The 18,847-nt window shown below is 33.7% G+C and overlaps 1 protein-coding gene across 1 annotated transcript in view; it reads right to left on the bottom strand.

Annotated features, from left to right (window-relative positions):
* Atrnl1 (attractin-like 1) overlaps window positions 1-18,847 on the bottom strand; it is a 487,887-nt gene that overhangs the window by 200,705 nt on the left and 268,335 nt on the right. The window contains exon 27 of the mRNA XM_013017612.1: window positions 10,998-11,105. Within this exon, the coding sequence (XP_012873066.1) occupies window positions 10,998-11,105 (108 nt within the window). The remainder of the gene's footprint in view (window positions 1-10,997; window positions 11,106-18,847) is intronic.

The raw sequence follows: 18,847 nt of genomic DNA, 5'->3' as shown, positions 1-18,847 counted from the left end.
AATTATATTAAGTGAAGTAAGCCAGGCCCAAAGAAACATAGGCCCCATGGTTTCCCTTATTTTCAATATCTAGTATATGTATGAGTCAAGCAGAAAAGGTCAGATAACTTGATGTTAGGGAAATGAACCCTAAGATATGTATTCAAATGTTTTTTATTCTTTCATGTGATTGTTTCTAACATATTTATAAGATTATTTCTTTGTTGCTTTGTATGTCCCTCCCTCACGGTATGACCCCAGCTTTCACTGTATTTGATGTTGGTATAATTTTTGAAGGGGAAGGGAAAAAACAAATCGTTTCAATAGGGATACAGGCTTACCCACTGCAACAATGAGATGTACAAGTCGCTATGTCAAAAACGAACTTTACATCTTTGGTGGGGGGGGAGGGGAGGAATAGGATTGGGTGGGGGGGCTGGAGGAGGATGGGAAGGGATGGGAAGGGGAAATAAAGGAGGAGGCTACAATGCTTGATAAGACATGTACTCATTATCTTGCCCATTTAATTGTAACCCCTCTGTACAGTATTTTCACAATAAAAAAAGTGTTGCACTATATTTTTTTCTAAAATAGTTATTAAAACAAGAAGCTTTTGTGTGTCACTTGGCAGTTTGTTAAAATTGACCTCCCTCATAGGCCCCTCTACTTTCTACCTTAACCCTCAGAATGGCTTGCTCTGTCAGCTAATGCCTCATATTGTCTTCATAGACTCCTGACTATGCCTTTCCATGTCCTTTCTCATACTTCTGCCAGCTTGGCATTCACTTTTCCTGACTCCCATACCAACCATTTTCCTTAGTTCTAACTGTTGACATTTTACCTATTCTTAAAGGCCAAGGTCTACGGCTATACTTTATGAAACATTCAGAAATACACTGAACAATACATTATTTTCTCCTTCTTTGTGCTTATTGTTTTTTAGCATTAGTCACAGCATATATTTTATTTTTTGTTTGGTCATCTGTTAGTCTATAAATGGCTGGAATTTGGACACAATGTTTTTTTCATATACATCTCCTGTATTGCTCCTGGCACATGCTAACTATGGTAAATATAGGAAGAACTAATTATTTTTGGTTTATTTCATTATTCTTAGTTGGAGGTACTGGAGGTTAAACTCAGTGTTCCACATTTGCTAAGCAGGTACTCTATATCTTGAGCCAAACCCTCAGTCCATTTTTGATTATGATCTTTTGATAGTCTAGTGTGTTTGCTGGAGGCTGGCCTTGAACAATTATACTTTTTTTTCTGTGCTTCTCTACAAAGCTGTGAACAAAGTCATGTGCTACCATGCTTGTTTTATTTGTTGAGATTGGCACTTGTTAATTTTTTTCAAAAGCTGGCACTGACACAAGCTTTCCAACTCCTCCCCCTCTGCTCCCTTGTAGCAGAGATTATAGGCATGCATCATCAATCCTGAAAACACTAATCTTTCTAAAGTCAAAATGACCATTATCTTCTAATACATATTGGGCAAAAGGGAAGACTAGAGAAATAATTCTTGTATGATAAGATGTACTAACATTATACAAATAGGAGATTTAGTTTGCTATCTATTTTGTTGGTTTTGTGTGTATGTGTGTGTGTGCGCGCGAACACGCACGCGGGCACACTCATGCCAGTCCTGTGGCTTGAACTCAGTGTCTGGGTGTTGTCCCTTAGCATTTTGTTCTCTGGGTACTGCTCTACAACTTGAGCAACAGGCACCACTCCCAGTTTAGAGAGTGGCTAACTGAAGATAAGAATATCACAAGCTTTCCTGACTCAGCAGGATTCACTTTTGAACCATGATCCTCAGATCTTTTGAATCAGAGCCACCAGCACCCTGCAGAGTTTGCTCTAATATTGTATACCATTAATGCTCAATCAAAAGTCCTTCTTCAAAATCCAAACAAAAACGGTATTTCATGTGAACAAAATTCAAGATATAAACACAAAGCTCTATGGTATGAAAAGGATAGAAACTGGGGCTGGGAAGGTGGCTCAATTGTAGAGCGCTTGCCTTGCATGCATGAGGCCCTGGGTTCGATTCCTCAGCACCACATAAGCAAAAAGAAAAAAGCCGGAAGTGGAGCTGTGGCTCAAGTGGCAGAGTGCTAGCCTTGAGCTGAAGAGCTGAAGGACAGTGCCCAGGCCCAGAGTTCAGGCCCCACAACCGGACCCAAAAAAAAAAAAAAAGAAAAGGATAGAAATTATGACAATTTAAAACAGCTTCAATAATAGTTGAGGTAAGTTTTTATATTCAATACCCTAAAATTTGACCTAGATGTTATTTTATTTTCTAAAGTATAAAGCAAATGAAGATGTTTGCTTTGCTAAAAAAATTAATTATCAGTTCTGTAGCTTTTACATCTCAAATTTGTAGCTCTACATTTCCAAGATTTCTTATTTTACTTTATAAGATTTCTATTTGACCTAACTAAATTTCATAGAATTCTTGGTTATTCCATGGAGGCTATAAATTTGATGAGATTATCTATTAATGTATGTATTGAAAAGAAAATACAAGTTCAACTACTAACTGATTTTGTAGGAAATGTAAGCAAAAGTATATTGCTAATTGATTTTTATATGAAATGTAAGCAAAAATATATTTAAAAAATCATAAATTCAGTTTTAAAGCAATTGTCTTATGGAATAACGTAATAAAATATTTAAGCAAAATCAAAAACAAAAAACTGCTGAAGCAAATCAGATGCCTAAACAACTGAACATATTGGAAAAATATTCTGATTAGCCTTTTGTTTATACTGATAAATCTATATTAATATTAGTATTAATTAATCCCTATTAACTGGTTAATGGTAGTACTAAAAATCCATTTGAATAGTACTTGTTTATATAAACTTATTTAACATATTTTAAACATGAATAGGAGGTATGTTTCACAAACTGAAATTATTTTGGTTGCAGCAGATGGAATTTTCTCATTCTTTTGAAAAAAAGTAGTATGGATGAGTTTAATCCATCTTTTTTTTTTCTTTCTGCATATGTGTAAATTCTGGGCTTGAATACAGGGCCTTGTACTCTTGCTCAGCTTTTTAACTCTAGCATTTGAGCCCAGCTTCCAGTCTGACATTCGGTGGTTAATTGGAGATAAAGTCTTGTGTACTTTTCTGTTGGAGTGAGCCTTGAAACTTGATCCTCAGGTCTTAGCCTGTTGTGTAGCCAGGATTACAGCCTGTTGTCAATGGTGCCAGACTACTTTATGCCTTTTATTTTAGAGTAGTAGGGGTGGGGAGGGGGGGCAGGTAGTGTTTGAAATTCAGTCTTGTTGCCCAGAGCTGAAACCCTGTCCTAAGAATATCTAAACTATATGTAGGACTTTTAAATAAATTATATTATTGTTTTACTCTGCGCAGCAGCTTTCAAAATGATTTTCCCACTTATTCTTTGATTCTTTTTTATTTTACATGTACATATTTATGTAATACATGTATAAAATGTATGATGTTCAATTCAAGGTAAATAATATTTTTATCTCCTCACTACTTTGTGGTTAGCATCTTCAAACTTCTCTCTTCTAGTTATTCATAAAATATATTTGACACCATTACGAACTATAATCACCCAAGTTTTTTACATACCAGATATGAGACACAATGGCAGTATTGCTTGTTTCATGTCTTCTAATAATGTTTCCCAGTTCTGTGCATTTTTTTTCAAATGATGGCTGAATAATATTCCATTGTGTGTAGGTCATTTTTGTTTTTGCTTTGTTTTTATTGAGATACAATCAACATATTATAAAATCCATGCTCTTAAAAGAATAAAATGGCTTTTAAGTATAATCATAAAGGCGTGTAACCATTATCATTATCTAATTTTAGAATTTTTCATCACCACAGAAGTATCTCCTAATCACCTTATCTTCTTGACCCAGCAACTGCCTAACATTTTCTAGGTAGGGAATTTTGCTTATTCCAGATATTTCACATAAATGTAATTACATAATTTAAGGCCCCATTTATTTGGCTTTTTTTACTTAGCAGGAGATTGCTAAGGTTTTTCCATATTACAGCACATATCAGAACTTCATCCTTTTAATGCCTGGGCAATAAATGTTCTACTGTATGAATTTACTATCTTTGTTTATCTTCATATTATCTGAAGGATATCTGAGTTCTTTTTTAGCTGTTAGGAATAATGATGTTGGATTTAATCATGTTTATACTTTTGGTTTGTTTTTCTTGCTATATACCCAGTAATGGTTATATGAAAGACTGTGTTTAATCATTTGATGGGCCATCAAATCATTTTCCAAAGTAGATGTTTAACAAACAGTTTGTGAAGGTTCCTATTCATTTAAATTCTCACCAATACATTGTCTTTTCTTTGTATTAAAATCGTCTTAGTTGTTACCTAGTATTACCTTTATAGTTTTGATCTGTATTTCCATCATTACTGATAGTGAACAGCATTTGAATACTTATGCTTCATATACTTGTATATCTTCTTTGGAGAAGAATCATTTGCCTATTTTTCAATTGAGTTCTTTTTATATACATATTATCTAGGTAATACACCATTGCCAGCTATGTGCCTTATCATTATTTTCTACTATTATGTAGGTCATGTTTCATTTAGATAACTATTCTTTGAAGCAAAAATGTGACTGAGTTTCTAATCTAGAACAAAGGTCTAAAGTTCCTATAACCTTGGATTCCTCAAGAGCAAGAAGGGCAAAAAGAATCTGATTTGCTTTATTGAAACGTTGTAGTTGAGAGCTGGTGGCTCACGCCTATAATCCTAGCAACTTAGGAGGCTGAGATCTGAGGATTCTAGTTCAAAACTAGCCCCTGCAGAAAAGTCCCTGTGAGACACTAATCTCCAATTAACCACTCAAAAAACAGAAGTAGCACTGTGATTCAAAGTGGTAGAGTACTAGCCTTGAGCAAAAGAGCTCAGGGACAGTGCCCAGGCCCTGAGTTCAAGTCTCATAATCGACAAAAACAAAAACAAAAATATTGTCATAAAGCTCAATAGTGTAGATATAAAATGTTGAAAAAACAGAATTTTAAACTTGATTTAAACATTTCCCATTGTTGCTATGACCAAATAAGATGAAATTCCAGCTTTTTATCTTGGTATATGCAGCCTCATTTATAGACTTCTCTCTTGAGTGCATACTTGATGTACACCTAAGCAGCCATCTTGTACCATACACTCCAAAGATTATCTATGTTTTCCAAAATTGGACCATGAATAAATTAACCACAGTGGATTGCAATGTAACACTGAATCTAAAGAATAGACAATATGCAAAATAAATTTTGTCTCCAAAAACAGTTATTGGAAACATTCGTTTTGAATACATAGCACTATTTCAAACATTTATATGTTTCATTTAAATTGTGTACATTCTCCTTGTTAATAAAAGAAGTATGTGGAATTACAACAGATAATAGAGATATGCAAAAAGAATAATCCATATATATCATAAAATCTCTTATTGTTAGTTTCTGTTTTTCAGTAGTTTCTGTTTTTCAGTATTATAAGTATCACAGTAAGAATAATGGGCTAAAGCCAGGAATAGGTCATATACCTGTAATATTAGCAACTTTGGAAGGTTGAGGGAAGGTTGAGGCCAGCATAGACAAAAAAGTTCATGAGACCCCATCTGAACCTATATAAGACCTTGGCACATGTCTATAATACCAGTTACCCGAAAATGTAAATGGAACAATTTTGGTCCAGATTGGGTCAGAAAAAGAGAAAAATACTACTGAAAAAATAATAAAAACAAAAAGGGCTCAGCGCATGAGTGGTCCAGTGAATGCCTAGCCTGTGCAATGCCTAGTCTGTGCAAGCCTGTGTGTGGCTGAGTTTCAATGCCAGTATCGGGAAAAAATACCAAGTAACTGATCAACAATTAACAATACGCTGGAAACAAGGAACAATATTTCATAGAAAACTGAAAAAAATATTCATCTAATGTTACAAAGCTGCCAATTTTCCTCTTTTCTTCCTTATCTCCTTTGGCACCTGCCCTCAAAACCATGAATGGGGAATTAACACTCTCAACATCAGCATCATTTCAATTTAAGTGACTGTAAATAACCTGTTTGTGACCAAATAGGCTCAAATCTAATCAAAAACCTCAGATAATTTAAATCAGTTGAGAGTACTACATGCTTTGCCTCTGTTTGCTTCTTGTTTTTTTTTCTATTAGTTATTAAAGAAAAATGGCCTGATATTTCAGTGGATATATTATGAGAGGATCAGACTATTTTCTATCACTAACTAGAACAGTATATTCAAGGTTCTATAGCTATTATAGTGCCAAAAAGAGAAAGTCAGTTCTATCTTTCTACATGGACCTTACAAACATAAAATTACTAGAAAACCATTCAAAATGAAAATGTTGTACTCATAATAGCCTTACAATTTGGACCAGAATCCAAGGTTTTCTGTGAAAGCTGAAATTCTAGCACTTGAAAGGCTCTGGCAGAGAGATCATAAAGCCCATTTGAGCTTCTTAGAAAAACTCTACCTCAAAACAAACAAGCAAACAAATACATAAACATTTGGCCATTTCTCATGGTTACCATTTCTAGTGCCCTAGTCTTGTCACCATGATCTCTGGCCTGGATTTTCTTCAGTTCCCACTAAGAAACTTGCTTTCTGACAGATGAGTAAAATTCCAATATGAATATATACCACATTCTCTTGATCCACTTGCCCATGGAAAGGCATCTGGACTGATTCCATATCTTGGCTATGGTAAACAATGCTGCGATGAACATAGGTATGCTGGTAGCTTTAGTGTGGCCTTATTTGTTTCTATGAGATAAATTCCCAGAAGTAGAATTGCTTGGTTATAGGTTTAGTTTTTGTGGAACCTCCATATTGCTTTCCAGAGAGGTTGAACAAGCTTACATTCCCACCAACAGCCACATCCATGCCAGCATTTGTTATTGCTAATATTTTTTATATTGGCCATTCTTACTGGAGTGAGGTAGAATAGAATAAGTGTTGTTTTGATTTGCATTTCCTTTATGACCAGATGATGAACATTTCTTCATATTTCTATTGGCCATTTTTATTTCTTCTTCTGAGAAGTCTCTCTCAGAAGTCAATAGCCCATTTTATAATTGGGTTGTTATTTCATTGAGGGTTTATTTTAGGGGGGGTTAATTTTTTGAACTCTTTGCATATTTTGCATATTAGACCCTGGTCTGATATATACCTGGTGAAAATCTTCTCACATTCTGTGGGCTTTCTATTTAGCTTATTTGCTATGTCCTTTGCCATGCAGGAATTTTAAACATTTAATGCAATCCTACTATTTATCTAGTCTTTCTTTGATTTGTTGTGATTCTGGATCTTTTTTTAAACAACTACAGTTATCACCTCTCTACATGTGAACTTATTTTTTCTTCTTCTTCTTCTTCTTTTTTTTTTGGGTCCAGTCATGGGGCCTGAACTCTGGGCCTGGGCACTGTCCCTCAGCTCTTCAGCTCAAGGCTAGCACTCTACCACTTGAGCCACAGCGCCATTTCCGGCTTTTTTCTTTTTGCTTATGTGGTGCTGAGGAATCGAACCAGGGCCTCAGGGATGCAAGGCAAGCGCTCTATCACTGAGCCATGTTCTCAGCCCCTATTTTTTCTTCTACAATACAAACTGCAAGTTTTCAGGGTTCTTTATTGTGTTACCTGATATTCCTCAACACCCTGTCCTTAGACAGGTTCTGATACAAGCTTCTCATAAAAATATGTCAAACAACTACTATAAATTCTCTTGCTACTGCTTGGAAGAAAAATGACAAATATATTCAATGGAGCATATGATTGCTATAAAATATTTTTTTCAAAGAAAATTTAAAATCAACTAATAAATTGTGGTTTGGGATAAATTTGCATTCCAAATGAATTTACTGAAATTTTTAATTATGTATTTTAATTTATTACTATAATATAGGAAAACATAATGCTAAAGATTTACCAATGGATAATTTAGAGCAGTTATCCATAGTGTATGTTATCTTTATTTGCTTATAAAAGGTGTGTGGTGTGCAATAAAGGTGCAGTAAAGATTCAGCATACAATTAACTACAAAAGAGATACTAAAGGAATACATTTGCTTCACAGAATAGACATAGTTAATTCATTTCTCATTGCACCTTGCATTTTCCTCGTGACTATGCAGACATGAAACTCAAAAATGACAAAGGAGAGTTAAATTTAATTGACAGAAGAAACCCAATCTTACTGGACACAGTAGCTCACACCTGTAATCTTCAGGAGAACTGTAGCCTAAATCCAGTCTAGGCAAGAAAAAATGCAAGACTGAAAAATAGAGCCAAGCTTGCTAGAGGCATGGCTGAAGTAGTAGCTTGAGCTAGGAATTTCAAGGTCCTAAGTTAAAACCTCACTTCCATTACAAAAAAAGATCCCTTAACTTACCACCTTTTTGCATAGAGTAGTAGTGAGCTAATCCAAGAGTCTTATGTTGGAGCTAAATTCTCAATTTTAAGCAAAACTGAATCTCAGAATTAGTGTGATTATTACATTGAGGTAACACTTTTACTGTAACTTCAAAACAGGCCTAGTCTTCACAATTTGCAGGTAAGAAAAAAATCAATAAACTACATCATACTAAATTATACATTAAAAAGGAGATGTGAGGCACATTCCAATGTTCTGCAGCAATGGATAACAAATCTTACAAATATGTGTATATATGTATGCATATTCATATGTATGAAGCAGCCAGGTAGTTTCCAATTAGTAATAATTACTACAAGATGCTTAGCAAAGCAGAAATAAAATATAATTACAAACATTCTACTTTTACCTGTATTATTTTCTAAAGGATGTCATAGCAAGAAATTAGCAGTTAGCTACTGAGATTTACTTTGATGTTTAATTTTAACAGGAAGAAGTAAACAACCAATTAAATTCTAAAAATATCCAGAGAATAATAATGTTTTCAACTTGAATTCATTAAAATTATTCTAAGGTGTCAATTCACTTGAGATCATTGGACATATATGGCCACAGGGATCTTTAAGTATCAGAAATCATAATTACTTGCCAACATGGAAGAAATCTGGAACTAAATTAAGAATTCTGAGTACAAAGTACAAAATTATTCAATTAACCAAACTACCACTTGAGGTCCTGTGAGGAATCTCATAGCCATATTTGCAGATACTTAAATAACTCTAAGCATTCACTTCTGCCTACCTTGATTGCTGACTAGGCAATATCTTTTATAACTTAGGGGCAAATTCGAATGCATACACATATACATGAACTTATATATCCATCTATTGGAGCAAAATTTAAGAACATTGAGAATTAAGAGTAAATACTAAGATTGCAGGAAGAAAATGGAGATTATATGCAAAAGACAAAAACATCGAATTTACATGAGACATGAAAGAACACAGCAAGATTTTTAAAACTTTTAAAAAGGGAACTTTTAAATTTGAATTTTCATATACAATTCTATTGGTATTCCATGTAAAAAGCAAATAAAATATGTTGACAAGCATTCAATTTCTCAAAAAGAATGCCACATATAATTGTCCTAGAAAAAAAAATCTTTCAGATGGTTTATGCTAGTGAAAAACAAAAGAAATCCACGAGCAAAAAAAAAAAACTAGAAATAAAAAAGTAAAGAATGTTGGACATCTTGAACACTGCTAAGAAGCAACTGGAAACTATAATGGGGCATACCCATGTTACTTACACTCATGTTTGATTTGTCATGTTTTCTCTCCTGTCCTTTGTATGGGTTACTTGCTTTCATTTTTCCTGTATTTGATTTTCAGCAATATTTGAAAACATTTTAAACAGATGGAGAGAAGAGAGAATTTGTACTCAAATAGTCCAGGTTTTCTGTTTGGTAAAGGTTTTGCACTAATGTTATTTGAAACAAGGGGCCAAAATGCAGCATTTGCTGCACTTTCATTTCATCATCATCTCTTTTCTAATTTCTCCCCAAGTAATTGAAAATACACACATAAATTTCCTAATGCTCCAAGCTTCCATGGCAACACATGAGCTAGAGTAGTAAAAAGTCAGACACACAAAAGGTATACACACACACACACACACACACACACACACACACACACACACAAATATTCATTCCCTCTAAAATCTGGCCCTTTGTATACTACCTACAAGGTACATGTTTTATTTTTTCTTGAATAACCAAAAATGTAATGAAATCAACTACATTTGTACCTAGGGTTGAGGAAGAGTCATTTTTATTCTCCTTGCTTTTCCTTAAAGAAAAGCAAGATCAGAAAATAACAACATATAATTAGTCCAATTAGAACATGTTAAAGAGGGAATAAAATATTTCAATTGTAGAGTCTCTGAATTTTCCTACCTAAACATTGTACCATAAATAAAATTATAAGCATATAATTAAATTAGGATGCCTCAAAATTCTTTGATTAGTCATTAATCACAATCTGTGCACTTTTCCTCTTTTAGATTATTGTTTTCAGAAGCCATGTCAGGCATTGTTTCGGGATTTGAATACCACTTTTACTTGCACATGATTTCTGATTCACTGTATTCTATTTCTATACTTGTAACAAAGGACTATGATAATACATACTCCACAAAAAACTATTCACTCTATTTTATACTTCTCAACATTCAAAAGCAAAACTACATAATTAAAACGCAGCTCATCTCCACCTAATTTTGTAGTATACACATGGTACTAAATACAGGTGATTTTTTTTCTCTCATTGTAACTATATCTTAAATTTCTTCAGCTCCACTCTGTCAAGCAAAAGCTCCTAGGTGAGCAGTCTGTCACTCTTGCCTAGGCTAATAGATTCTCTAGTGGCTTTTGTTACAGCTCATGTCATACCATTAAAACTCTGTGCCTAGAAAGTGGCATAGCATGTGCAGCAGAATCTTATCAACTCTAGATAATCAGACTGTGTGGTTTCACAAGCAGATGCAGATTATAATAGCAATGTAAATATGTAAATCACAGTGGTCCCTTTTCAGCACCACTGTTCCTACCTCTAATGACCCTCGCAGAAAGTCTGTTTGTTCAGCTCCTACTTCCAGTGCTACATCAACAGAAGCAAAGGGACGGCTGGCCATCTGCTGTCGTTCTCGAAGTAGTTGCTAGAGGGGGTTAAAAATGATTTGTTTAAAATAGGCCTTAAAATCTACTAAACTTAACAATTTCTAGTTTCATTTTTAAATAACATGACCCTGAAAAGCCAGGAATTATTTCATACACATATTGATACTTAGAGAGGAAGATTACCTTCTCCAGATGGTCTGAATTATATTTCTACAAAAGCATCAAATGTATAGTACCAACAAATAACTTTTCCCTGACTGCCATCCCACAGATGCCATAAAATATATTCAGAAGTACAGTGAAAACTCGGGTGAGAAGTGCTACTTAAATAAAAAAGTTTTTTTTACCATGATGATTATGCCAAGTTTTCCCACTCAAAATAACTCATGCTTTTGTCTTAGGTGAAAAAAGTAACAGTGCCAATGTTCAAGAAATGATAATGAAAAGTTGTCAAAATGCATTAATAAAGATTAAAGGCACATATACCTGCCAAGACTATAAGTCATCAAGAGCCCCTGTAGTTGCTATGGAATCAGAAGGAATTCTTACTGGGAGGGTTCAAACTTCATTGAAAATCACTGTGTTCATTATTTAAAATCAGGAATGATTAGCAAGTTACTGAAATTTTGTGCCAGAACTTCTAAAGCACCTCTAGATATTTATTTCTCTTTTCTTGAGACTATTCTGGGATTTTCCCAAACTAAAACCAATAAACAGGGAAGTACAAACCACTACCAAGCTAATTTATATTTCTATCTTTTCTTGAAATTATAATATTCATTAAGTCATGATAAGAAAAAATTTGGTGACCAGGACTTGATATTACAAAATTTGCCACTCTCATTTTTACTGATAATAAGATTATTATTAAATATTAAAAGAGGATGGGTGATGCAATTTAATACTCTTTCAAAGGAGAAGAAAATCATATTGCTGAAAAAGGCAAAGTCCTTGAACTTTGATGCCATTATTTATAAAGATTTTGAAAGATTCACTAGCATTAACTTACATTAATGATCTCTGAATGTAAATGATACAGCACTGTGATGCAATCAGTCAAATAATTCACTTGTAGATGATCAAGAAACAAAGGAAATACACATATGATACAGGGAGGTAACTTTGTTCATGAAATGAAGTTTAAACTATAATTTATAATTCGTTAGAAAGAGAATATGTGGGATTAAAGTTGTATAACTCTTAATGAGTAATAATTTAGCTCTATAAGGTGTATTTTTCCAAGACTAGTAAGTTCATAGAAAGATATAAATTAAAAGTAAAAAGGAGGTCTAAATTACCAAATTATTCACATTAATATAAATTCAAAATTTTATTATTAAAAATATAGCTGTTATCAAATAGAATCTAGTTTGCCCTTCTTTCAACAGATGTGGCAAATGATCTGAAGAGATTAGATGAACAAAATGTAAACTGGGTTGTTTGTATTTCAAATGTCAAGTAATACTGAAGATAGAAGGCAAAGTGCTCTTTAGCTTTGTTACAAATATACACACACCTATTTGTCCAGACAACAATGTATAAGTATTTTTTCCCATAGCAATATTAGACAATTTAAATTCAAGTTTGTATTTAAGAATAACTTTTCTAAGATTGACAATGATTGTCCTCTGCTTACAAATGGCATCTCATGACTAAGTGATTGTAAACAAATGAATACCTTGTTTCCTCATTTGACTATTTCTGTATATCCAAAAGTAGAAGGCCTACAAAATATAAGCACTAAATATTGGCTACTATAGGTTGTGAAGCAAATGGTTAAATATTCCAATTTTATTGGCAAATACTGTATTCCCTAGAAGAAAAGATATTATTTAAAACATACAGTAATCACATGCAGAATAATCAGTGACCCATAGTTTTAAACTTTTAAAAGCTTATTTGTAGAGTGTAAAACTTAGGGCTTCATGCTTGCTAGTCAAGTGCACTACCACTTAGCCACACTTCCTGTGTTTCTTTGAACTGGTTGATAGATTCTTGCTTTCTGCCTGTCTTGTGAGTGGACTATGATCCTTCAATTTTATATTTCCTGGGATGATAGGCGATTCTTGCTCAGCTTCTTCCACTGAGATGTTGTCTTGCAAACTTTTCTTGCCCCAGCTAGTAATAAAATGCTGATCCCTTGATCTCAGCTTCACACATAGTAAGTGTGACAGGAGAGCTTTCAGCGCTCAGCTATTGGTTGAGATCTGGCCAACTTTTTGCCTGGGTAGGAAGGAACTGTTGTCCTGAACTCAGCCTCTTGAGAACTTAGGATCACAGGCATGAGCAATTGTGCTCTGTCTGCAAAAGTATTCTTTTTAAGATTTTAGTGTCTTCTGAGCTTTGTTTTCTATCATTTATTTTTAGGACTGAGTGTCCACTAGAGTACTTTCTGCAATGAAGAAAGCACACTGTTCCTGCTCAAACCTTAGCAGCATAATTTGTAAAATAAAACTTAGAGAGCACAAAATAGGGTATCAGAAGAGATACATATAGGAAATTGAACACATGAATTCAGACTGACCATACAGCAGAGGAACTAGTTACTGAATGCTTGCTTGCATAGATGAGTTTCTTTGGTAGAACTCAGACAAATGTTCGTACTTAACATTAAAGCACATAACAAAAACACTGAGCATAAACTAAGAGCAAAGTTCTTTGTTCTGAAACAGTTTTTCTTAGGTATGATGTCTGTAAAGGAATATGACAGAAAACATTTCAATTATTTTCATTGCTGATTTCTGTCTCTCAATTCTGTCCTTATCAATAGTGTTCCTTCTTGCCAGTTGACACCTGAATGCATTGCTTCCTAAGTGTTGTCAGAATAAAAGGAAATGACAATAACATGTTTACGACTTCAATTTTGTCAAAACAGTGTAATTACTGACCTGCAACACTGTATGACTCTGGAGTGAGAAGAACCTGCATTTGAATTACTCAGTGTCTCTATCTCTTAATTGTTTGACTTTACCAAATTATTAAGACTTTTTTAAATCTTCTTTTGTTCTCCTGCATAAAGTGGTGTTAATAACATTATCCACAGAACTTCCAAGGACCTGTTTTGAAGTCTAGCTATGCTAGTTATGCTGTTGGAGCAGAACCAAATTACTCAGACTTTTCTAATGTTCTACTTTCTCTCTATAGAATGATCATGGTAGTATTATCTTCAGGTCACATGGTGAGTACTAAAGAGATGATGTAATTAGCTCAGCATAGAGGTTGGCACATTGTAAGTACTCAATAACTGTTTACTGGTACAATTATTACGTTGAATTTCAAGCACTAATTTTATCTTCAAAGATAGCACACTAATTATCACTGGCCCATTTTCTCCAACACTGGTGACACATTTTGCTCTACTAGCCGCTCTTTTACCAAATGTTGCAAATTTATGAGACAGTTGGAAAATGTCATTATTGTGGTAGAATGAATTTAGATTTGGAACTGTTATCTGCCATTTGTGACCAAAAAAAGAATAAAAACTCAACCTGAAACTTAAGGGAAAATACACAGAACTTAAAAAAATAATTTATTTATTTTCTGTTATTTTTTTGCAGAAAATGAAGTTTTAACATTTGTACATTTATAAGAAGCCATATAGCAGATACATCCATTTTATAAGTAATCCACTACTGATAATTGTTGTGCAAAACAAATAAGGCAAGAGGACTACTACTACTACTACTTCAAATATTGCAATGACTCCTTTGAAATATTAAAATATTATTTATAAAGACACATTTTGGGGGATGGACAAATGAGAGGGCACAGGAATGGAGAGAGGAAGGGTAAGAACATGCACTGATCATATTCAATGTACGTTATGTAAAAAATGAACTATGTAACTGGGAGAGGGAGAGGGCAAATGAAGGAAAACAAATGAGGAGTAACACTGACCAAGAAGCACTGTACTCATAACCTCACTTATAGAATAGTAAATGCTTTGGACAACTACTTACTAATAACAACAATAATTAAATAATAGAGAAAATCCAGTTACACAACTCAGTAGTCACCAATTCTACTATATATGGACATATATACAAATACACATGCATATATATGGCTATAATTCATTCATTTAATACAACTAGTTATTGACTAATTATCTAAGTTCATATTAGCCATTTTTCTGTATACTGAAACTCTCTTATAAATTTTAGGATAATAACCCTTACAAGCACCTATTAAAACAAAAGAGCAGGTCACTTTGTCACCAGTTCTCCTCATGCCTACTTCATTATGTTATGTGTAAGTTCCTCATATATCCTCCTCTTTCACCTTCAAATGTCCTTCTAACTATGTTAGAAATGCTTACTTCTCTTATAATCTACTTATTATATTGGTATAGTACTACTTCTTTATAACCCCATGCCTTTTGGTTTCAGTTTTAGCTTTCAGTGTTACTGGGAATCAAACCCATGGCCTTGTACATGCCCAGGGATGCTCTACCACTGAGCCCTACCTCCATGTTTTAAAATATTTTTAAGTTAAAACCTATATTTAGTTGTTTGGCATTGCTCATAGCACTTAGTATTCCAGATAGCATTTGGGCAATAACAAGTGATGTCTGAATAAATCAAAGCATAAAATTTTTCCTCAGATGAATGTGGTAAATGCAAGCTGAGATAAAATTGGCTTTAATTATGAATAAACTTTAAAATGTATGACATATACTTTCATCCTATAGAATTCATATCTGATCCTCCTGAGTAGGTAGACATTTACATTTTTGGAATGAGAGCAGCTTTGTAAAACTGTATTTCAAATCAACATTAAGTTCCATATTGCTCCTCATTTCCCTTATTGAATACTATAAAGAGTATCAAAAAAAGCTGCCATAAAAAGTCATCACAATGACTAGATGAATTCTGGTGGCTCACTCCTGCCATTCTAGCTCTCAGGAGGCTGACTTACATGAGATTATGGTTAGAACCTGGTCCATCTCCAATCTAAAACTCACACATAAAAAGACAAAATACAGCATAAATAATGTTACTCACTTGATAACAATAATGATTAAATTGGTGTGACCATACAGTGTTTTCATAGATTTTTAAACCTGGAAAGGATCTCAGAGACCCCGTAAACAGACAATCATTTATCACACAGGTCATATACCATTAAAAGACAAATTGATGAATACTGGAAGGTCTATAAGCCTAATACTAATATTTTTCTTTTAGAAAAACATTTTTAATAAAATTTCAAATATTCCTAGTGTTTAGTTTTTTGCTGTATTCAATATCTAACTATGACCTGCCCAGAACCAAGTAGCTTCTGCCATTTCCTTAAAATCTTTCAGTAAATATATGTAAGAATTTGAAAATTATCTTGGAAGTAAAATGGGTTCCAAGTTTAAACATCTAGTTGGAGAATTTTTTTTCTTCCATCAAACTCAATGTAGGTTTAGGCAAACTCTGGTATACATCTAATGCTATCCTCCATATTGAATGGGCTTTACAAGATGTAAGACTTATATATTGATTTTACATTATAATTTCCATGTAAAATTAGTTTCATGGAACTGTTGAAATTGTCTATATTAACCAGAGCTGTGTGTCACAAACTATATGGCCCATAGTGTTACATCATTTCCATATAACAAGATCTTTAAAAGCTTTCGACTGACAGAAACTTTTTAAATGTATTTCATTTTAATAACTACGATTATCTTAAGTAGAGGCTATCTTTGTTCAGGTTAACTTAGAAAATGTCAGATAATGAAGCACTCTGATCTTCCTCCTGTTTACATAGTAATTGTCATGCAGTCCTAAATAACAACATGGGAACCAAAGTTTGCACTTCTTTCATAGATGATTTTTCCTAAAGCCAAAAAACACAAGGGAGTACCTAACAACTGTCCATCAATGTTTCAAATACTATACATCTTCAAGGAAAGCAAACTGAGTTTGAAAGGAATAAAATTCACCAAAACTAGACTTTTTTTTCTCCTAACTGAACGTATCCCACAACACTGCTTCATAAGTTTAGCCTCATCATTGGCTAGACCTGGTAAAACTATTTGATTTGAAAAGAACTGATCTGTGATATGGAGCAAATAAAGAGTAAAACAATAATTTTATCTACTCTGGAAGTGGTAAATATTTTCCAATTTTTCTTTTAATTCTAAATTAAAGTTAAGCAAATTTGGAAATAATTGGAGGCTTCACCATTTATCTTTAAGTGAAACCCTAACATATCTCAACATAGCCAATTTCTAGGTTTCTTCAACTGTGTACCTACAGACTGCAATCACAACAAATCTCAACCTGTGAACACTTTTTAAAAATAATTTATAACTTCATTAATGGTGAAGAGTTAATAATCCATGTAAAGATATGATCATACAGACAGTGTCTGTTTACTTTTGATCTCATGCTTTGTAGCACAGTCTACTTGGTCCACTATTAAAAAATAAAGCACAATACATAATGTAGCTGATGCCTTCATTTATTAGTGACAAGATAATCACTCTCAAGTCTCATTACCTCTTCAAAATATCTTATTAGGCTTTGGAAGCAGATTAGAAAGTTCTTTATTTGGCTTTACAGAGGATAATCTGGAGGATAATTTAGACAAAATTCTGAGTACATTTTTCTTTCCTTTTGTCTTTCTTTCTGAAGTAAAAGAAGTACTTAGATAGTTAGAACAATCTGAAGTTGATGGACAGTTCCTTCTTAGCCAGATTTAATTCAATGGTTGATTTTATTGTAATCACTTATTAATTAAATAATTTTAAATGAGATGCTACTAGGTAACAGGAACTGATTTAAGAGGTAACTTTCTTGATCTATCTGGCAACCTTTTCTATGCTTGTACAAAACCATACGAAAGACTTGTGAGATACCTCTGAAACTCTGAGGGCAGACTACTGGCAGACAATATATTTTGACATAGGTGAAGAACTGATATAGCTTGGAGTCAAAGTGACAAAGCCTTCTACAATCCATGTCCGACAAAAGTCTGACTCAATGTAAAACGATTGCAGAATATTTTAAAGGTCACTCCACCCAATTGTTAAATTCAAATGTGAATTCCTAATACATAGCATCACTGATATAGAATTTGCCAAAGATGATCTCATCTCAGAGTAAAAAATATATATATATACAAAATAGATTCACTCAAGAATAATTAAAAAAAAGCTGCCATTGCCTGGTATAAGGCAATCCTCTCTGGTGAACAACAGGAAACACAATTGACCTCTTCCAGACAGTATTTTTGTCTCTTTTTTTGGCACTTGTTGACATTAAAACAGAAAGTCAAAAAACAAGTGCTTATTTCCGATTTAAAATTAATGGGATATGTGATGTTTGTTCAAAAGCTGATTCTTATAAAATATTACTACAATGGAGAACCATCAGCTATTTAGGGGAAAGAAGTACTTTAGATAGGGTGGTGACAGAAGGTCTAGAAAGGAGTGGCATTTGCCTGAACCATGAGTACTCAGTCAGAGTAAGAAGCATCTTCCAAAGCTCAGTAGGTTAGTGCAGCAAGGTTCATTTCTCTCACATAAAATATACAGATCTAGGTAACTCCTCATGTGAAATTCAGCAGTACAAGACTGTTTCAATCTCATGGATGTCCATCTCAACCCAAGTATTCCCACAGTATCATAGCAAAAAATAATTTAAAAAAAAAAAGGAAGGACCAGTGCCTACTACACCAACCTTGTAATGCTTTTGGTTAGGAAAAATACGTATCATTTTCTAGAAACAGTCACACAGCCCAAACTAATTACAAAGAAGCTTGAAAAGTGTAGAGGGGTATTGGACCT

This window comes from Dipodomys ordii, unplaced genomic scaffold (assembly GCF_000151885.1).
Source record: "Dipodomys ordii isolate 6190 unplaced genomic scaffold, Dord_2.0 Scaffold36, whole genome shotgun sequence".
Lineage (NCBI taxonomy): Eukaryota > Metazoa > Chordata > Mammalia > Rodentia > Heteromyidae > Dipodomys > Dipodomys ordii.
This window is presented reverse-complemented; position numbering and strand designations above follow the sequence as displayed.